The sequence below is a fragment of the Porites lutea genome, chromosome 4 (genome assembly GCF_958299795.1).
Source record: "Porites lutea chromosome 4, jaPorLute2.1, whole genome shotgun sequence".
NCBI classification, from domain to species: Eukaryota; Metazoa; Cnidaria; class Anthozoa; order Scleractinia; family Poritidae; genus Porites; species Porites lutea.
Window position 1 is genome coordinate 31,349,008 of NC_133204.1, and position 17,058 is coordinate 31,366,065.

The 17,058-nt window shown below is 34.0% G+C and overlaps 1 protein-coding gene across 2 annotated transcripts in view; it reads left to right on the top strand.

Annotated features, from left to right (window-relative positions):
• The window catches only part of LOC140933296 (protein SERAC1-like), a 96,978-nt gene extending 93,452 nt beyond the window's left edge, over positions 1-3,526 (top strand). For both annotated transcript variants that reach the window (XM_073382829.1, XM_073382830.1), the window contains 4 exons: positions 965-1,016; positions 1,136-1,266; positions 2,025-2,168; positions 3,162-3,526. In XM_073382829.1, the coding sequence (XP_073238930.1) occupies positions 965-1,016; positions 1,136-1,266; positions 2,025-2,168; positions 3,162-3,286 (452 nt within the window). In that variant the 3' untranslated portion in view covers positions 3,287-3,526. The remainder of the gene's footprint in view (positions 1-964; positions 1,017-1,135; positions 1,267-2,024; positions 2,169-3,161) is intronic.
• Positions 3,527-17,058: the final 13,532 nt, after the last annotated feature.

The following is a 17,058-nucleotide window of genomic DNA, read 5'->3' on the forward strand; positions in this document are numbered from 1 at the left end:
AAAATGATGAGAACGATACCAATGACTTGTAGAAAGCAGGAAAATATATCAATACAATTTGAGGAAAATCGTGTCAAAGTCAGCGAGTTTTCTTCCGTCCAGTGGCGGGCGTGGCAATCATGGAGATTCTCCATAGTAAAACCAAATCCAAATATAGTACATTCAGGTTAAAAGAGAAATGAAACAATCACCGCTTAAAGTAAACGTGCATTCCCCTTACCCCTGCTGAGCGAAGTAAATAATTTATTCGGCCTATTTCCAGCGCAAAAGCTCATTCATGTTGGCAGTAACTTAAAGGGGCTGTGTCACCCTGACTGGATCATTTTTTTTAATGATGCCAATAACACGTCCTTATTCGCTATGAAATTGAGAAATTACTTGTGAATGACAAAATCACAGCTTTGTGTCAAACAACTATGTCCCCCCAAAATATATTTCAAACATTGCAAATAACAAATGAATTTTGGAAAACTGTTAGGCTAACAAGTTTTTGAAAACCACAATTGCAATCCGTTTCAATCCTCTTCAAGTTTGTCCATCCGTGTCTCCTTTTGTATTTGCGGTGTTGTTTACACCTTGTTTTATCGTTTTGAGTAGTCATTTTCATGTTTAACTCAATCTTACTGTTTGAATTTTGATAAATTTCGTGACACAGGATTCAAGGATTCCCGAACAGGAGAACTTTGACTTTTCTGTGCATACTTTCATTGTATTGAAGAGATCAATAAAATAGGTTTACATCTCATGTTCGTTTGTGCGTCCTATAAACGCTGATAACGTTTTTGCGGTAAAGAATGGAATCGGATCCAGATAAAGTAGTTCAAATTCACCAGCTTCGTTTCGAAAACTGGTAACAAGCCATCTCTCGTCAGTTAAGATTTTCAAGTAACAACCTCTCTTTTATCAGTGATTGCAACCCGATGGTTCCTTCACCTTTCTCATATTTGATGCACATCATTTTTAGGTCTACTAATAAAGCAATTACTTTTGGATGCAGAGAGGAACGACGAGTTTCGGTAACATGTCCTCAATAATTTCTTGGCTACTTCTTTTTTCTTTTCAGCGCCTTTCTTTCTATTTTGTTTTTGTTTTTTGTTTTTCTCACTCTGATGAATTAGACTTTAACCGTTTATAGTTGCATGTACGACAACACGAAAGGTGTCGTGTTCTACAGTACACCGCACTTGGGCTCAGCCTTAGCCTCTTACTCGTCCCAGGCCCGTCACCTGATCCTCCCATCAGTGGAAGTAAAAGAATTGTGTCAAAGTAAGTGGTTCTTTTTATTGTTTCCCTCTTCGATGAATATAAAAGATTGCTACTTTCGGGGACAAATTGTCTTGGTACTGTCGTTAGATGGGGTATTATACGGAAAACAAGACAATCGGGGCCCCGCCCTCACAACCTTACCAATTTAGACTTGTTTATTGTTTCCTACAGGTAAGAAACGTTATAGTATTGTTTAGGAGTTGTTGGGTAAGGGGAAAGCTCGCGTTTTTCGCTTTTAAGTAGGTTCATATAATGTCGGTAAAACGGGAGAACCGTCGTTGAGGTGTCGCAACTAATTTTCTCGTTGATTAAGTGATATGGGGGATTGATTAAGTGATTAACATTTATTCTGTGGGTGCTTTTAGTGTTCAGGAACCGTTACCCTTAGCTTTTCTGTCGTAATGTGGATGTTACCTAGTTTCTTTTCATCCTTTTGTATAACCTCGTTGTGATGGCATCATCTGCAATTTTCTTAGAAACAGTAGGAATTTCATTGTGTGTGTCAAAAAGAAGCGATTGAAGCGGTACTAAATTGAGAACTGCGGACAGTGTGAGCGAACACAAACTCATGGTTTGCCTCGCAATGTGGTACTAATAGCGAACAATTACCTCATCTAATGCTGTCCAGCAACAGTTTTTCCTTGACTGCCTTGCAGCCATCTTCTTAAACAATTTTCATTAAAATGTTCTAGGTTAAAGGAGTATACAGTGTACTATCTATGCTTAGGATATACTTTTTATGCTTCTTTTCGTAACAGAATCGCCTTTCCTGGCTCGACTTCATGAGAATTTTCTGGACTTGGTAAAACGCCACCCTATAAGGCTACTCAGCTATGGAGAGACTGTACCAATGCAGCTCACGTGGATGTTCCAAACGGTGCTTGTCACCAATGATTCTGCAGGTGAGTGGCCATCACTAACCGTCGTCAGATATTACAGACCTTTAGCGTCAGGTTTCTCTTGGGAAACTGCAAACCGTAAACTGCAGTTTGCAGTTACGCGTTTGCAGATTAAAATTTCGAATTTTAGCAAAAAGTTCGTTGCTTAGTGCCTCCATGTTTTTTTTCGTCACTTGGAAGAGCTTCACTTTGATCCCCTGAAAAACATGAAGAGTTCATTGATTCGAATTCAAATTTTAAGTACCACATCTCAGGTGGATGTAGAAACCTATTTCCTGCCTTTAAAGGTGAGGCTGTGCAATTCATAATGGCAAAAAATTTTTGTCTCAAATCACTTACCGCTGGAAGCCCTTCGTAGCGTTTAAACGTGAACTGCAAACTGCAGGCATGATCGCAACACCATGGTCACGCGACATCCCTAAGTTTTCCGTTTGCCGTTAACCACAAAAACCTGATGCCTAGGGTGTCTATTATATCCATTGACAACCAGTCTTCTTTTGATGTATTTTGTTTAGTCGTTGATCAAAAATCCATTTTCAGTTCTTAAATCATACAAGAATGGAGCCATCTTGCTTGCTTGATTCGTCTTTGGATGTTTGAATTCGTTTTCATGTGTCTTTCCATTCAAGCATCAAATCTTGCGCCCATTAGTTCATTTTTTCCTTACAAGCGTGCGTCAATCATCTTGTGTTAGTCTCTTTGTGAAAAGAAAAAGTATCTACAGCAAACGCGCAAATTTAATTGCATTTGTCATTGAAGAAGAAGTAACGTTAAGTATCGGTTATAAATATAGATGGCTAGAGGATTTGATTATCCTTTTACCCAGCAGTTACGTGTTAATATCCTTATCCTCTTGTCATGTTTATGGTTCGGCTATTAACCATATACGTTATTACCAGTCTAAATTTTCGCACACCGGTGTCAAAAATCAAATCACAAACACGAGGGAGCCGGAGCGCTTTTTTATTTATTGATTTTGTTTGTCGCTCTTTATAGATCTGGGTGTGGGGGAATTTGTACCCCTGGACGTAGACCATGTGGATGTTTGCAAGCCCAGTAGCCAAACAGATGAACGGTATCTGAGGACTCTTCAGTTTATACGAGAGATTCTATCAAATTAGTTATACAAAAGATGTTTTAATTTATTGACCATGATGTTTATTAATTCTTGCATTGCCTACTTTGTCGACAGTGGCTAATGAGTCAATCGTGCTCTGAAGTTTTTCTTGGTCTACAAAGACCGTAAAACAGTTTCTCCCTTAAATTGATACGATAAGCCCTAACAAGAAGTTTGGATGTAGATCATCACATGTTTTCTATTTCTTCGTTCTTTCGACATTGTAACTTTTTTTCTGACCTCTCTATTAGCATTCAATAAAAAAAAAATTGTGAAAAAGTCTTGTGTACTGTAATTCTGTATCAAAACCACATGAAATAATGGCTTCTGAGTGAAATTTTTGGGTCCTCAGATACGTGAGGGTTGGGGAAATAAAACAAAACAAATTATCTTGAGGCTCAGCAGTGAATAATACATTCTTTTGTTTTATTTCATTTTGAATTTTAAGATATCGAAAATAGTCCATTCGCACAGCTGCTTACCATGTGACTGGGAACACTTTATGCAGTCTTGATTCCAACGTCAAAATGGCGCTTCAATTAGACATTGCCATTGCCTGTCAGTACGCGCGCTGTAATGGGACTAATCATTAAGAAAAAAAAAATTCCGGATCTCGCGGAAAGTAATAACCATAAAAAAAAATAGTTAAATGAAAGAGTAGAACAACAAAAAAAAACTCAGTAAAAGATAACGCAAAAAATAAAGCAAATAGCTTTTTCATGGCGTTTAAATAATGGGGAAGGTACCAAAAGGAAAAACGCCGAGAGTTAATGGAATAGAGGGCCAAACAACATGATATGGCTTACTTCTCGCTCTCTAAATATTACTCAACGTACTTCGCTATCTTTCCAATTTCGTGACTACATAAGATGGACGATTTTATTGTACAGACTTTCTATCCGGAAAATAACAAAACAATTATTATTTCATTCCATTTTTAAACGTCAACGAAGCATAAAAAGCAAGAGAATGAGTTACCGCTTTGGAAAATACCCACTTTAGTAAATATGGCCAAAATTCATTGGTTAACGCTTTAGAAAAACGCCTAATTAAAGACTGTATAACATGTACGATTCTACGGTATAGAAAGGCTTGTATTGATCAAAAACATCACAAAATATTATTTCAGCGTATTGTAAAGGTTGTAAAAGGAAATTTGAAAAATCTCCAGTGTGGTGACTATATAATATTCACGTTTTAATAGTCTAGAAAGGTTTGTTTTCAATCGATAACATCAAACATTATTTCTTTGCAATTTAAATCAAAATTAAAATCATGGGTTAACCCCTTTGGAAAAACTCCAATTTAGTGACTATATAACATGGATGTTTTTATAGTCTAGAAAGGATTGATTTCTATCGAGAACATTATTTCAATGTGGTTTAAAGTCTAAAATCATGCATGAAAAAAAATATTTTTGACTAGAATCATGCGTTAACCCCTTTGAAAAATCTCCAGTTTGATGGCAATATAACGTGCATGTTTTTACAGTCTAGAAAGGATTGTTCTCTACCGAATACATCACCAAACAGTATTTCATTGCAGAAAAAAAATTCATATTTCTGGCCAAAATCATGGGATAACTCCTTTGAAAAATGTCCTTAATAATGATTATTATTCATTCAAAATATTTCCCCATTTCTGATTGGCTAAAAGCACACGCACAATTCACCATAACCAGTTACTGATGACCAAATTTGGAAGAATTTTGTGTTCAACGAGGATATGACGTCAAAAATGCAGGCCGCTACAGGTTAAGGCACCGTTACCGAGATGACCTGGGGACGAGATTTTGTTGTTTTGGTTGTGAAAAAAAAGGCGGACATTGCACTCGTTTCAAGAGTAAGAACTACAGCTGTAACTAGGCGAAATAATAGCTAAAAACATGGCAAACATAGCAAGACGACAACTCGGAGGGCGACATCTGCTATCTGGAGAATATTTGCGGAGCTGGACAAACCTAAACGTACACTATCGGAGATGAACTTAACATCGATGCAGGTAAGCATGTTTTAGCCTTGTTTTCAAACAAGAAATTAGTTTCAATGAATAATAAAGCAATTAATGAATTCGGCTTTCGTTGGATATGAAGAATTAAGCAGATCTCAGAGGGTGTTATCCACCTTGGCCTTCTGCCTCGGTGGATAACACCCTAATCGATCTCCTTAATTCTTCATATCCTACGAAAGCCGAATTCATTAATTGCCAACTATATACTGCCCATGTGCATGTCTTTAAAGAAAGGATTGTTTTCTCGAGAGAACATCACCAAACATTCTTTCATTGTGTTTTAATGTCTAAAACGAAGTCTGAAGAGATTTCATGGGTTAACACCTTTGGAAAATCTCCAATTTAATGACTATATACCATGCATGCTCTTCAAGTCTAGCAAGGATCGTTTTCTCTTGAGAACATTACCAAAACAAATTTCAAAGTGTTTTAAAGTCTAAAACGAAGTATGAAAAGATTTCATATTTTTGGCCCCAATCAAGGGTTGGAATATCCTCAGTTAAAGGAAGATATAACGTGCATGTTTTTTTAGTCTGGAAAGGATTGTTTTCTCTCAAGAACCTCACCAAACATGATTTCAATGTGTTTAAGAGTTTAAAAATAAGTGTAAAAAAATTTTTACAAGTTTGGCCAAAATCATGGGTTAACCCCTTTGGAAAATCTCCAAGTTACAGAATAGATACCATGCATGCTTTTCGAGTCAAGAAAGGATCGAACAAATTTCAAAGTGTTTTAAAGTCTAAAACGTAGTATGAAAAGATTTCATATTTTTGGCCACAATCAAGGGTTGGAATATCCTCAATCAAGGGTTGGAATGTCCTCAATTAAGGGACGATATAGCATGCATAAAATTTCACATAATTAGCCAAAATAATGAGTTAACCCCTTTATGAAATCCCTAATTTAATGACTATATGACTATATACCATGCATGCTTTTCGAGTCTACAAAGGATCGTTTTGTCTCGAAAACAATACCAAACATGATTTATATGTGTTTTAAAGTTTAAAAAATTCATATTTTTGGCCAAATTTATGGGTTAACCTCTTTGGAAAATCTCCCGGTTAGTGACTATATAACATGCATGTTTTTTGAGTCTAGAAAGGATTGCCTAGGAGTTTTCTCCGGAGAACATCGCCAAACAATATTTTAATGTGTTTTAAAGTCTAAATCAAAGAATTAATAAAACGTTTCATATTTTTAGCCAAAATCATGAGTTAACCCCTTTACAAAATCCTTAATTTAATGACTATAGACCATGCATGCTTTTCGAGTCTAGAAAGGATCGTTTTCTGTCGAGAACATCAGCAAACATTATTTCAATGTGTTTTAAAGTCAAAGACAAAGTACTGAAAGATTTCATATCTTTGAGCAAAATCATCAGTTAACCCCTCTCGAAAATCTCTCAATTAATGACTCTATACCATGTATGCTTTTCAAGTATAGAAAGGATCGGTGTCTCTTAAAAACAGCACGAAACATTCTTTCAACGTGTTTTAAAGTTTAGAACGAAAAAAAAAATCATATTTTTGGCCAAAATCATGGGTTAAACCCTTTGGAAAATCCCCAGTTTAATGACTATAGACCATGCACGCTTTTCGAGTCTAGAAAGGGTGGTTTTCTTTCGAGAACATCACCGAACATTATTTTAATGTATTTTAAAGTCTAAGACAAAGTATTGAAAAATTTCATAGTTTTGAGCAAAATGATGAGTTAACCCCCTTGGAAAATCTTCATTTTGGTGACTGTATAACAGGCATGCTTTTATAGTCTAGAAAGGCTTGTTTTCTATCGCGAACATTAAGAAACATTTTTTCATTCACACTTAACACGAAGTATGAAACATTTTCAAATTTCTTAACTCCTTTGGAAAATCCCCAATTTATTGACTATATAACATGCATGTCTTTATAGTCTAGGAAGGATTGTTTTCTGTCGAGGATATCACCAAACATTATTTCTTTGCATTTTAAAGTCTAAAACGAAGCATGAAAAAAATTCACATTTTTGGCGAACGTCGTGGGTTAACCCCTTTGGAAAATCTCCAATTTAGTGTCTATATAACATTCTTTTTGAATATTCTAGAAAGGATCGTTTCTCATCGACATCATCAACAAACATTATTTTATTGCATTTTAAAGTCTAAAACGAAGAAAAAAGGCTTTTTGGGGGTAAAAATCATGGGTTAACTCTTTTGGAAAATCTCCAATTTAGTGACTATATAACATGCATGTCTTTATAGTCTAGGAAGGATTGTTTTCTGTCGAGAACATCACCGAACATTATTTTAATGTATTTTAAAGTCTAAGACAAAGTATTGAAAAATTTCATAGTTTTGAGCAAAATGATGAGTTAACCCCTTTCGAAAATCTCTAAATTATTGACTCTATATCATGCATGCTTTTTACGTGTAGAAAGGATCATTTTCTCTCGAGAACAACGCCAAACATTATTTCAATGTGCTTTAAAGTTTTGGCCAAAATTATGGGTTAACCCCTTTGGAAAATCTCCCGGTTACTAACTATATAACATGCATGCTTTTTGAGTCTAGAAAGGATTGCTTTTTTTGGAGAACATCGCAAAACATTGTTTAAATGTGTTTCCAAGTCTAAAACAAAGCATGAAAAAATTTCATATGTTTGGCCAAAATCATGGAACATCTCCAAATTAATGACCATATACCATGGTTTTCAAGTCTAGAAAGGATGGTTTTCTCTCTTGAAGATTACGAATCATTATTTTAATGTGTTTAAGAGTCTTGAACGAACTATAAATAAACATTTTACATGTTTGGCTAAAATCATGGGTTAACCCCTTTAGAAAATCTCCAATTTACTGACTAGAGACCATGCATGCTTTCTGAGTCTAGAAAGGATCGTTTTCTCTCCAGAACATCACCATACATTATTTCAATGTGTTTTAAAGTCTAAAACGAAGCATGAAAAGATTTCATATTTTTGCCAACAAGCATGATTTGGAATGTCCATTAAGGGATGATATAACATGCATGTTTTTTTAGTCTAGAAACGATTGTTTTCTCTCGAGAACCTTACGAAATATTATTTCAATGTGTCTTAAAGGTTAAAACGAACTATAAAAAAAATTTCACAGGTTTCGCCAAAATCATGGCTTAACCCCTTTGGGAAATCTCCAATTTACTGACTAGATACCATGCATGCTTTTCGAGTCAAAAAAGGATCGTTTTCTCTCGAGAACATCACCAAACATTATTTCAATGTGTTTTAAAGTTTAAAACAAACTATAAAACAATTGTCATATTTTTGGCCAAATTTATGGGTTAACTCCTTTGGAAAATCTCCCGTTAAGTAACTATATAACATTTATTTTTCTTAAGTCTACAAAGGATTGTTTTCTCCGGAGAACATCACTTTCATATTTTTGGTGTCAATCATGGGTTGGAATATCCTTTATTAAGGAACGATATAACATTTATCCTTTATCGAGAACCTTACGAAATATTACTTCAATGTGTCTTAAAGGTTAAAACGAACTATAAAAAAAATGCACAGGTTTGGCCAAAATAATGGCTTACCCCTTTGGAAAATCTCCAGTTTAGTGACTAGATACCACGCATACTTTTCGAGTCAAGAAAGGATCGTTTTCTCTCGAGAACATCACCAAACATTATTTCAATGTGTTTTAAAGTTTAACACAAACTATAAAACAATTTTCATATTTTTGGCCAAAATTATGGGTTAACCCCTTTGGAAAATCTCCCGTTTAGTGACTATATAACATTCATTTTTTTAAGTGTACAAAGGATTGTTTTCTCCGGAAAGCATCGCCAAACATTATTTAAATGTGTTTTAAAGTCTAAAACAAAGCATTAAGGAATTTCATATTTTTAGACAAAATCATGAGGTAACCCATTTGGAAAATCTCCAATTTAATGACTATATACCATTCATGCTTTTCGAGGCAAGAGATGATCGTTTTCTCTCGAGAACATAAACAAAAATTATTTCAATGTGATTTAAAGTCTAAAACAAAGTAGAAAAAACTTTTCATATTTTGGCCAAAATTATGGGTTAACCCCTTTGGAAAATCTCCCGTTTAGTGACTATATAACACCACCAAACATTATTGGAATGTGTTTTAAAGTATAAGGCAAAGTATTGAAAAATTTCATATTTTTGTGCAAAATCATGGGTTAACCCCGTTCAAAAATCTTTAAATTTATGACTCATTACCACGCATGCTTTTCTAGTATAGAAAGGATCGGTTTCTCTCGAGAATATCACTTAACTTTATTTCAATGTGTTTTAAAGTCTAAAACAAAGTATGAAAAGATTTCATATTTTTGGCCAGAATCATGGGTTGGAATATCCTCAATTAAAGGACGATATAACATGCATGTTTTTTAAGTCTAGAAAAGATTTTTTTCTCTCGAGAACCTCACCAAACATTATTTTAATGTGTTTTAAAGTCTAAGACAAAGTATTGAAAAAGTTCATAGTTTTGAGCAAAATCAAAAGTTAACGCCTTTCGAAAATCTCTAAATTAATGACTCTACATGCTTTTCAAGTATAGAAAGGATCGGTGTCTCTCGAGACCATCACGAAACATTATTTCAATGTGTTTGAAAATTTAAAACGAAGTATAAAAAAAATTCACATTTTTGGCCAAAATTATGGGTTAAACCCTTTGGAAAATCTGCCGGTTAGTGACTATATAACATGTATGTTTTTTTGAGTCTAGACAGGGTTGTTTTTTTTCTGGAGAACATCGCAAAACATTATTCAAATGTGTTTTAAAGTCTAAATCAAACTATTAACAAATTTCAGATTTTTGGGCAAAATGATGGGTTAACTCTTTGGAAAATCTCCAATTTACTGACTAAATACCATGAATGCTTTTCAAGTCAAGAAAGGATCGTTTTTTCTCGAGAACATCACCAAACATTATTTAAATGTATTTTTAAGTCTAAATCAAAGTATTAACTAACTTCAAATTTTTGGCCAAAATCATTGGTTAACCCCTTTGGAAAATCTCCCGTTTAGTGACTATATAACATTCATTTTTTTAAGTGTACAAAGGATTGTTTTCTCCGGAAAACATCGCCAAACATTATTTAATGTGTTTTAAAGTCTAAAACAAAGCATTAAAAAATTTCATATTTTTAGACAAAATCATGAGGTAACCCATTTGGAAAATCTCCAGTTTAATGACTATATACCATTCATGCTTTTCGAGGCAAGAGAGGATCGTTTTCACTCGAGAAAATAACCAAAAATTATTTCAATGTGATTTAAAGTCTAAAACAAAGTAGAAAAAAATTTTCATATTTTGGCCAAAATTATGGGTTAACCCCTTTGGAAAATCTCACGTTTAGTGACTATATAACACCACCAAGTATTATTTCAATTTGTTTTAAAGTATAAGACAAAGTCTTGAAAAGATTCATATTTTTGAGCAAAATCATGGGTTAACCCCGCTCAAAAATCTTTAAATTAATGACCCTTTACCACGCATGCTTTTCTAGTATAGAAAGGATCGGTTTCTCTCGAGAATATCACTTAACTTTATTTCAACGTGTTTTAAAGTCTAAAACAAAGTACGAAAAGATTTCATATTTTTGGCCAGAATCATGGGTTGGAATATCTTCAATTAAAGGACGATATAACATGCATGTTTTTTTAGTCTAGAAAGGATTGTTTTCTCACGAGAGCCTCACCAAATTATTATTTCAAATGCGTTTGAAAGTTTAAAACGAAATATAAAAAAAATTTCACGTTTGGCCAAAATCATGGGTAACGCCTTTGGAAAATCTCCAATCTACTGACTAGATACCATGCATGCCTTTGGAAAATCTCCAATGTGCTGACTAGATACCATGCATGCTTTTCGAGTCAAGAAAGGATCCCTTACTCTCGAGAACATCACCAAACATTATTTAAATGTATTTTTAAGTCTAAATCAAAGTATTAACTAATTTGAAATTTTTGGCCAAAATCATTGGTTACACCCTTTGGAAAATCTCCAATTTAGTGATAGGAAGGAATGTTTTCTATCGTCAGATCACCAGGGAACATTGTTGGGTAGTGTTTTAATGTTTCAAACGAAGTATGCATAAATTTTATATTTTTTGCTAAAATTATTTCAAAGACTTTTAAAGTCTAAAACGAAGTAGGAAAAAATTTATGTTTTTGGCCAAAATCATGGGTTGATCCCTTCGGAAAATCTCCGGATTAGTGACTATATAAAATGCATGTTTTAAAGGATTATGTTTTATCGAAAACATCAACAATCACTATTTCAATGTGTTTTAAAGTCTAAAACAAAGTATGAAAAAATATCAAACTTTTGGCTTAAAACATAGTTTAACCTTTTAACTTTTAGTGACTATATAACAGGCATGTTTTTATAGAATAGAAATGATTATTTCTTATCGACAACATCCCAAAACGTTGAAAGATCACTATTTCAATGGTTTTTAAGTCTAAAGCGAAGTATTAAATATGTTATATTTCAGGCAAAAATCAAAGGTTTACCCCTTAGGAAAATCTCCAATTTACTGGCTACATAACACGCATGTTCTTTATAGCCTAGAAACGATTGTTTTCTGTCAAGAAGATAACCAGACATTATTTCTTTGCATTTTAAAGGGTAAAATGCAGTTTTCAAATTTTTCAACCAAATCATGAATTAACTCTTTTGGAAAATCCCTAATTTAGTGACTATATAACATGCATGTCTTTATAGTCTACAACAGATTGTTTCTTATCGACAAAATTATGAAACATTATTTCATTCGATTTTATTATCTAAAACGAAGTATGAAAAATTTCATATACTTGGCCAAATTCATCGTCAACCCCCTTGGAAAATCTTCATTTTGGTGACTGTATAACAGGCATGCTTTTATAGTCTAGAAAGGCTTGTTTTCTATCGCGAACATTAAGAAACATTTTTTCATTCACACTTAACACGAAGTATGAAACATTTTCAAATTTCTTAACTCCTTTGGAAAATCCCCAATTTATTGACTATATAACATGCATGTCTTTATAGTCTAGGAAGGATTGTTTTCTGTCGAGGATATCACCAAACATTATTTCTTTGCATTTTAAAGTCTAAAACGAAGCATGAAAAAAATTCACATTTTTGGCGAACGTCGTGGGTTAACCCCTTTGGAAAATCTCCAATTTAGTGTCTATATAACATTCTTTTTGAATATTCTAGAAAGGATCGTTTCTCATCGACATCATCAACAAACATTATTTTATTGCATTTTAAAGTCTAAAACGAAGAAAAAAGGTTTTTTGGGGGTAAAAATCATGGGTTAACTCTTTTGGAAAATCTCCAATTTAGTGACTATATAACATGCATGTCTTTATAGTCTAGGAAGGATTGTTTTCTGTCGAGGATATCACCAAACATTATTTCTTTGCATTTTAAAGTCTAAAACGAAGCATGAAAAAAATTCACATTTTTGGCGAATGTCGTGGGTTAACCCCTTTGGAAAATCTCCAATTTAGTGTCTATATAACATTCTTTTTGAATATTCTAGAAAGGATCGTTTCTCATCGACACCATCAACAAACATTATTTTATTGCATTTTAAAGTCTAAAACGAAGGTTTTTTGGGGGTAAAAATCATGGGTTAACTCTTGTGGAAAATTTCCAATTTAGTGACTATATAACATGCCTTTTTTATAGTCTAGAGAGGAGTTTTTTTCTTATCGACAACATCACCAAATATTATTTCATCGCATTTTAACGTCAAAAATGAAACATAAAAAATTTATTAAATTTTTGGCCAGTCTTGGGTCAACACCTTTTGAAAATCTCCAGTTTGGTGACTATATTACATACACTTTTTCATTGTCTAGAAAGGCTATTTTTTCTATCGAGAATATCACCAGTTATTATTTAAATAAATTTTAATTCAATAAATTTTTGGCTAAAAATTGGTTAACCCCTTTGGAAAATCTCCTATTTAGTGGCTAAATAACATGCATCTTTTTACAGTCTTGAAAAGCTTATTTTCCTTTGAAAACACCAACAAACATTACTTTATTGCATTTTAAAGTTCAAACGAATTATGACGAAAATCAAATTTTTGACCAAAATTATGGGTTAACCCCTTTGAAAAATCTACAGTTTTTGTGACTATATACCATGCATGGTTTTATAATCCAGAAACATCATCAAGGATTATTTCCTTGGATTTGTCCATTCTCCAAATGTTCTCGACGGTATCTTTCAGCGGAAGTTTGGTCATAGTTGAGAAAGTTTGGTGGGAGAAAACTAGAAATGGCTTACTGGTGACAGATTGTTTTGCAAAAGAAACAAAATTGTGTAGAGGGAACAGGGTCTTTGGCTAGATAGGCTTGTGTCTATTGAGAATATCTCCAAACCTTATTCTATGCAATTTCTTAGCCCAGAAGTATGAAAAAATTTCAAATTTTTAACCAAAATGATAAGGTTAACTTCTTTAGAAACAAGTTTTAAATCGACGACTCTAGAATAAAAATTTTTATAACCTGGAAAGGCTTATTTTCCATGTAGAACATAACGCACAGAGAAATGAAGTTGAATAAATTAGTTTAATATATTTCTTTAAGCCTTGTTGAGACGAACGGAGGTAATTAAATCGGAGAAACAAAAACTGCCTAGAATTTTCTATAGGTTGAGGAAGGCTAAAGATTTCTATATGACCGTTCCATGCATGTACAATTTTTGAAGCTTATCTAATAAATTCCTTACGATTTTCTGAAGTTTAGTTTTTTTCCATTTCCCTCCCCAAGTTAAGCTATTTTTCGTAGAGAATTAAGGAATCCTAAAATTTTCGGAACCGAAAATACGATGAAATTCTCACTTTCCTAAAACTTTCAATTGGAAGCTAAATTTTTCGGGAAATGATGTTGAAGCCCTTGTAATTTCGAAACGACTGAAGTTGTCCTAGGATGCTAGGATGCATTTAGGAGGAAATCGCCGTCAGGTGCCCCTGACGAAAGAAGGGCTATCAATCATAATTTATGTGAAGATATCTCGTTGTGCTATGCTAAGACGAATCAAGCGCTGCAAACGTGTACTATATCTCGTTCTTCACAGGACGAAAAAAACAAGAATCTGTAAACTAAAAACATTGTAGAATGGGGGAGGATTGGTTGTAAATATAAAAGCGACTGTTTTTTTTTTAATGTCTTATCTTAAATTTCTCTTTGTTTTAATTTAGTCCTCAAGGCACTACCAAGTTTCAGGAGGGTGAAAAATCCACTCGTGCATCAGAATAGGCATTTAAAAGACGCAGTAAACTAGCGCGACATAATAAAAAATTATTTTCGCGCCGCTTAAATAATAGTCTGCTACACGGCCGTTTTCAGTGGAGGGAGCGTTGCATGACGACACTAAAACGGCTGTGTAGCAGACTATTTAAGACACTTAAATAACTGTAGGCCGTAATACTTCTGATGACGCTAAATCGGTCGCCGTAACTTCATACCCGAATGTTTGTTTAGATGGTTGGAAAACAGACGGCAATCACAAGAAAGACAACAGGATGATTACGGAATTTGGACAATAAGACTGAAGCATACGCGATGTAATATTTCAAGAAGAACAAATTTGGATACATTGTTTAAATACCGGTTTCGCTTTTTGTGTTATTGCCGGCCGGATCAATTAAGCAACATTGAAACCGTTTTGGAATATTGGTACATCTAGAAAAGCAGGCTGGTCTTCATTTGATCACTACGATCCTTGCAATCGCTATAAAAGAAATACAATTTAGCGATCCTGGCACTTGATGATTTCTATTTGATCGCGATTGCTGCGATCGGCAAGAAAGTGAGTTAAGTCCGAAAGATCACTGTTTCTGAGAAAATTGCAAATGTGTTTTAAATTAAGGAAAGTTAAGATAACCCTTGCACAGTTTCGTCAGTAAACATTTCTGCAAAGAACTTTGATTTTGCAATGCTAATATAGTTCTACCCATAAATCCAGTAGGTCCCACCGTTCACTGTTTATACTTTTCAAGCGACAACGTTTTTTCAATCAGATACTATCGCTTCGATCGCTGAGGTATAACTTTTTCTTTCTCGAGAGTTACCAAAAAAGGGTGCCGTTCATAATCACTTACGGTTCCTTTTTGTAGAGGAAATTTATTTAGCTTATAGATAACACGCCTTGCGTGCTTTTGCGCACACTGAAAGCGTGTTGTGCTTTTTCGCACGGAGCTTTTGTTTGAAAACTTTAACACGCTCTTTTGTTCGACTTGCTCACGCTTAATTGTCTCAAGCGTGTCCTCTGAAACAAAAGAAATTGCTAATGAGGCAAGATTGCAAGCGTGCTAAAGCGTGTTAAAATAAATTCTTTTGTTTTACAGTGAAAGCGTGTCGTGCGCGTGCTTTCACCTTTAGCATTAAAATCCTGTGGAGGGTCACATATACCATGCATGGTTTTATAGTCCATAAACATCATCAAGGATTATTTCCTTGGATTTGTCCATTCTCCAAATGTTCTCGACGGTGTCTTTCAGCGGAAGTTTGGTGATAGTTGAGAAAGTTTGGTGGGAGAAAACTAGAAATGGCTTACTGGTGACAGATTGTTTTGCAAAAGAAACAAAATTGTGAAGAGCGAACAGGGTCTTTGGCTAGATAGGCTTGTGTCTATTGAGAATATCTCTAAACCTTATTCTATGCAATTTCTTAGCCCAGAAGTATGAAAAAAATTCAAATTTTTAACCAAAATGATAAGGTTAACTTCTTTGGAAACAATTTTTAAATCGACGACTCTAGAATAAAAATTTTTATAACCTGGAAAGGCTTATTTTCCATGTAGGACATCACCAAACATTATGCAAAAACAAAGCACGAATATAATAGGCATAATAATAAAAATAAATAAATAAATAAAAAATAAAAAATAAAATACAATAATCATGGGTAAAGTGAATCCAATTCCTCGACCAGATAAGATGGAAATTTTTATAGTCTTTAAAGGGATGTTTTTTAGTGGGAACATCACCAAAGATTATTTCTTTGCATTTTTAGGCCAAAAACAAAGGATGAAAAAATTCCAAATTTGTCTGGCCAAAATCATGGGTTAACGGCTCTAGAAAAAAATTCAGTTTGGTGACAATATAAGAGATACATTTTTGTCTGTAGGGGTTTGTTTGATATCGAGAAAGTCACCAAACATTATTTCCTGACATTATTTCATTATTTTCCTAGTTGAGAAAGCCTTACTGTTAGAACATTCCCTATTTTCGTGTCTGCTCCCTGTCTTACTCTCCGTTCTCACCCGCACCCCAGATCTTTCTAATTGTCTCTGGCGTATTTAACCTGGACAACAATACGGGCTTTTTTGCAGTCTTTTTGAAGCCTGCTTCAAGTGCCTTCAGGACGCTTATTAGTGAGTCTCCCTATATCATATCTATATAACGCAATGATTACGTTAAGGTCCAATGTCATCCTTGGCTGCAAATGTTTCTTCTTCTTAACACCATTATTATACATGACCATGCTCATAGACAAGGAAAATATGATGTTCACCAAGGATTATATTATGTTGGCAAACATCGATTTTATTTTCCCTACATTTTTTATATTTAGGAGCTCAAGCCTAGGAGTTGACAATGCAAGTATCTGTTGTAGTTTTTTTTCAGTTAAGTTTTGCTTTCCTTCTTTTCAAATTTATTAGCATACATATTATTATTACCTTTTTTACTTTTCATTATTACTGTTTTTATTACACACACATAGCCAAAAATAATGGAAAAATAAAAATTAACTAAGGGCC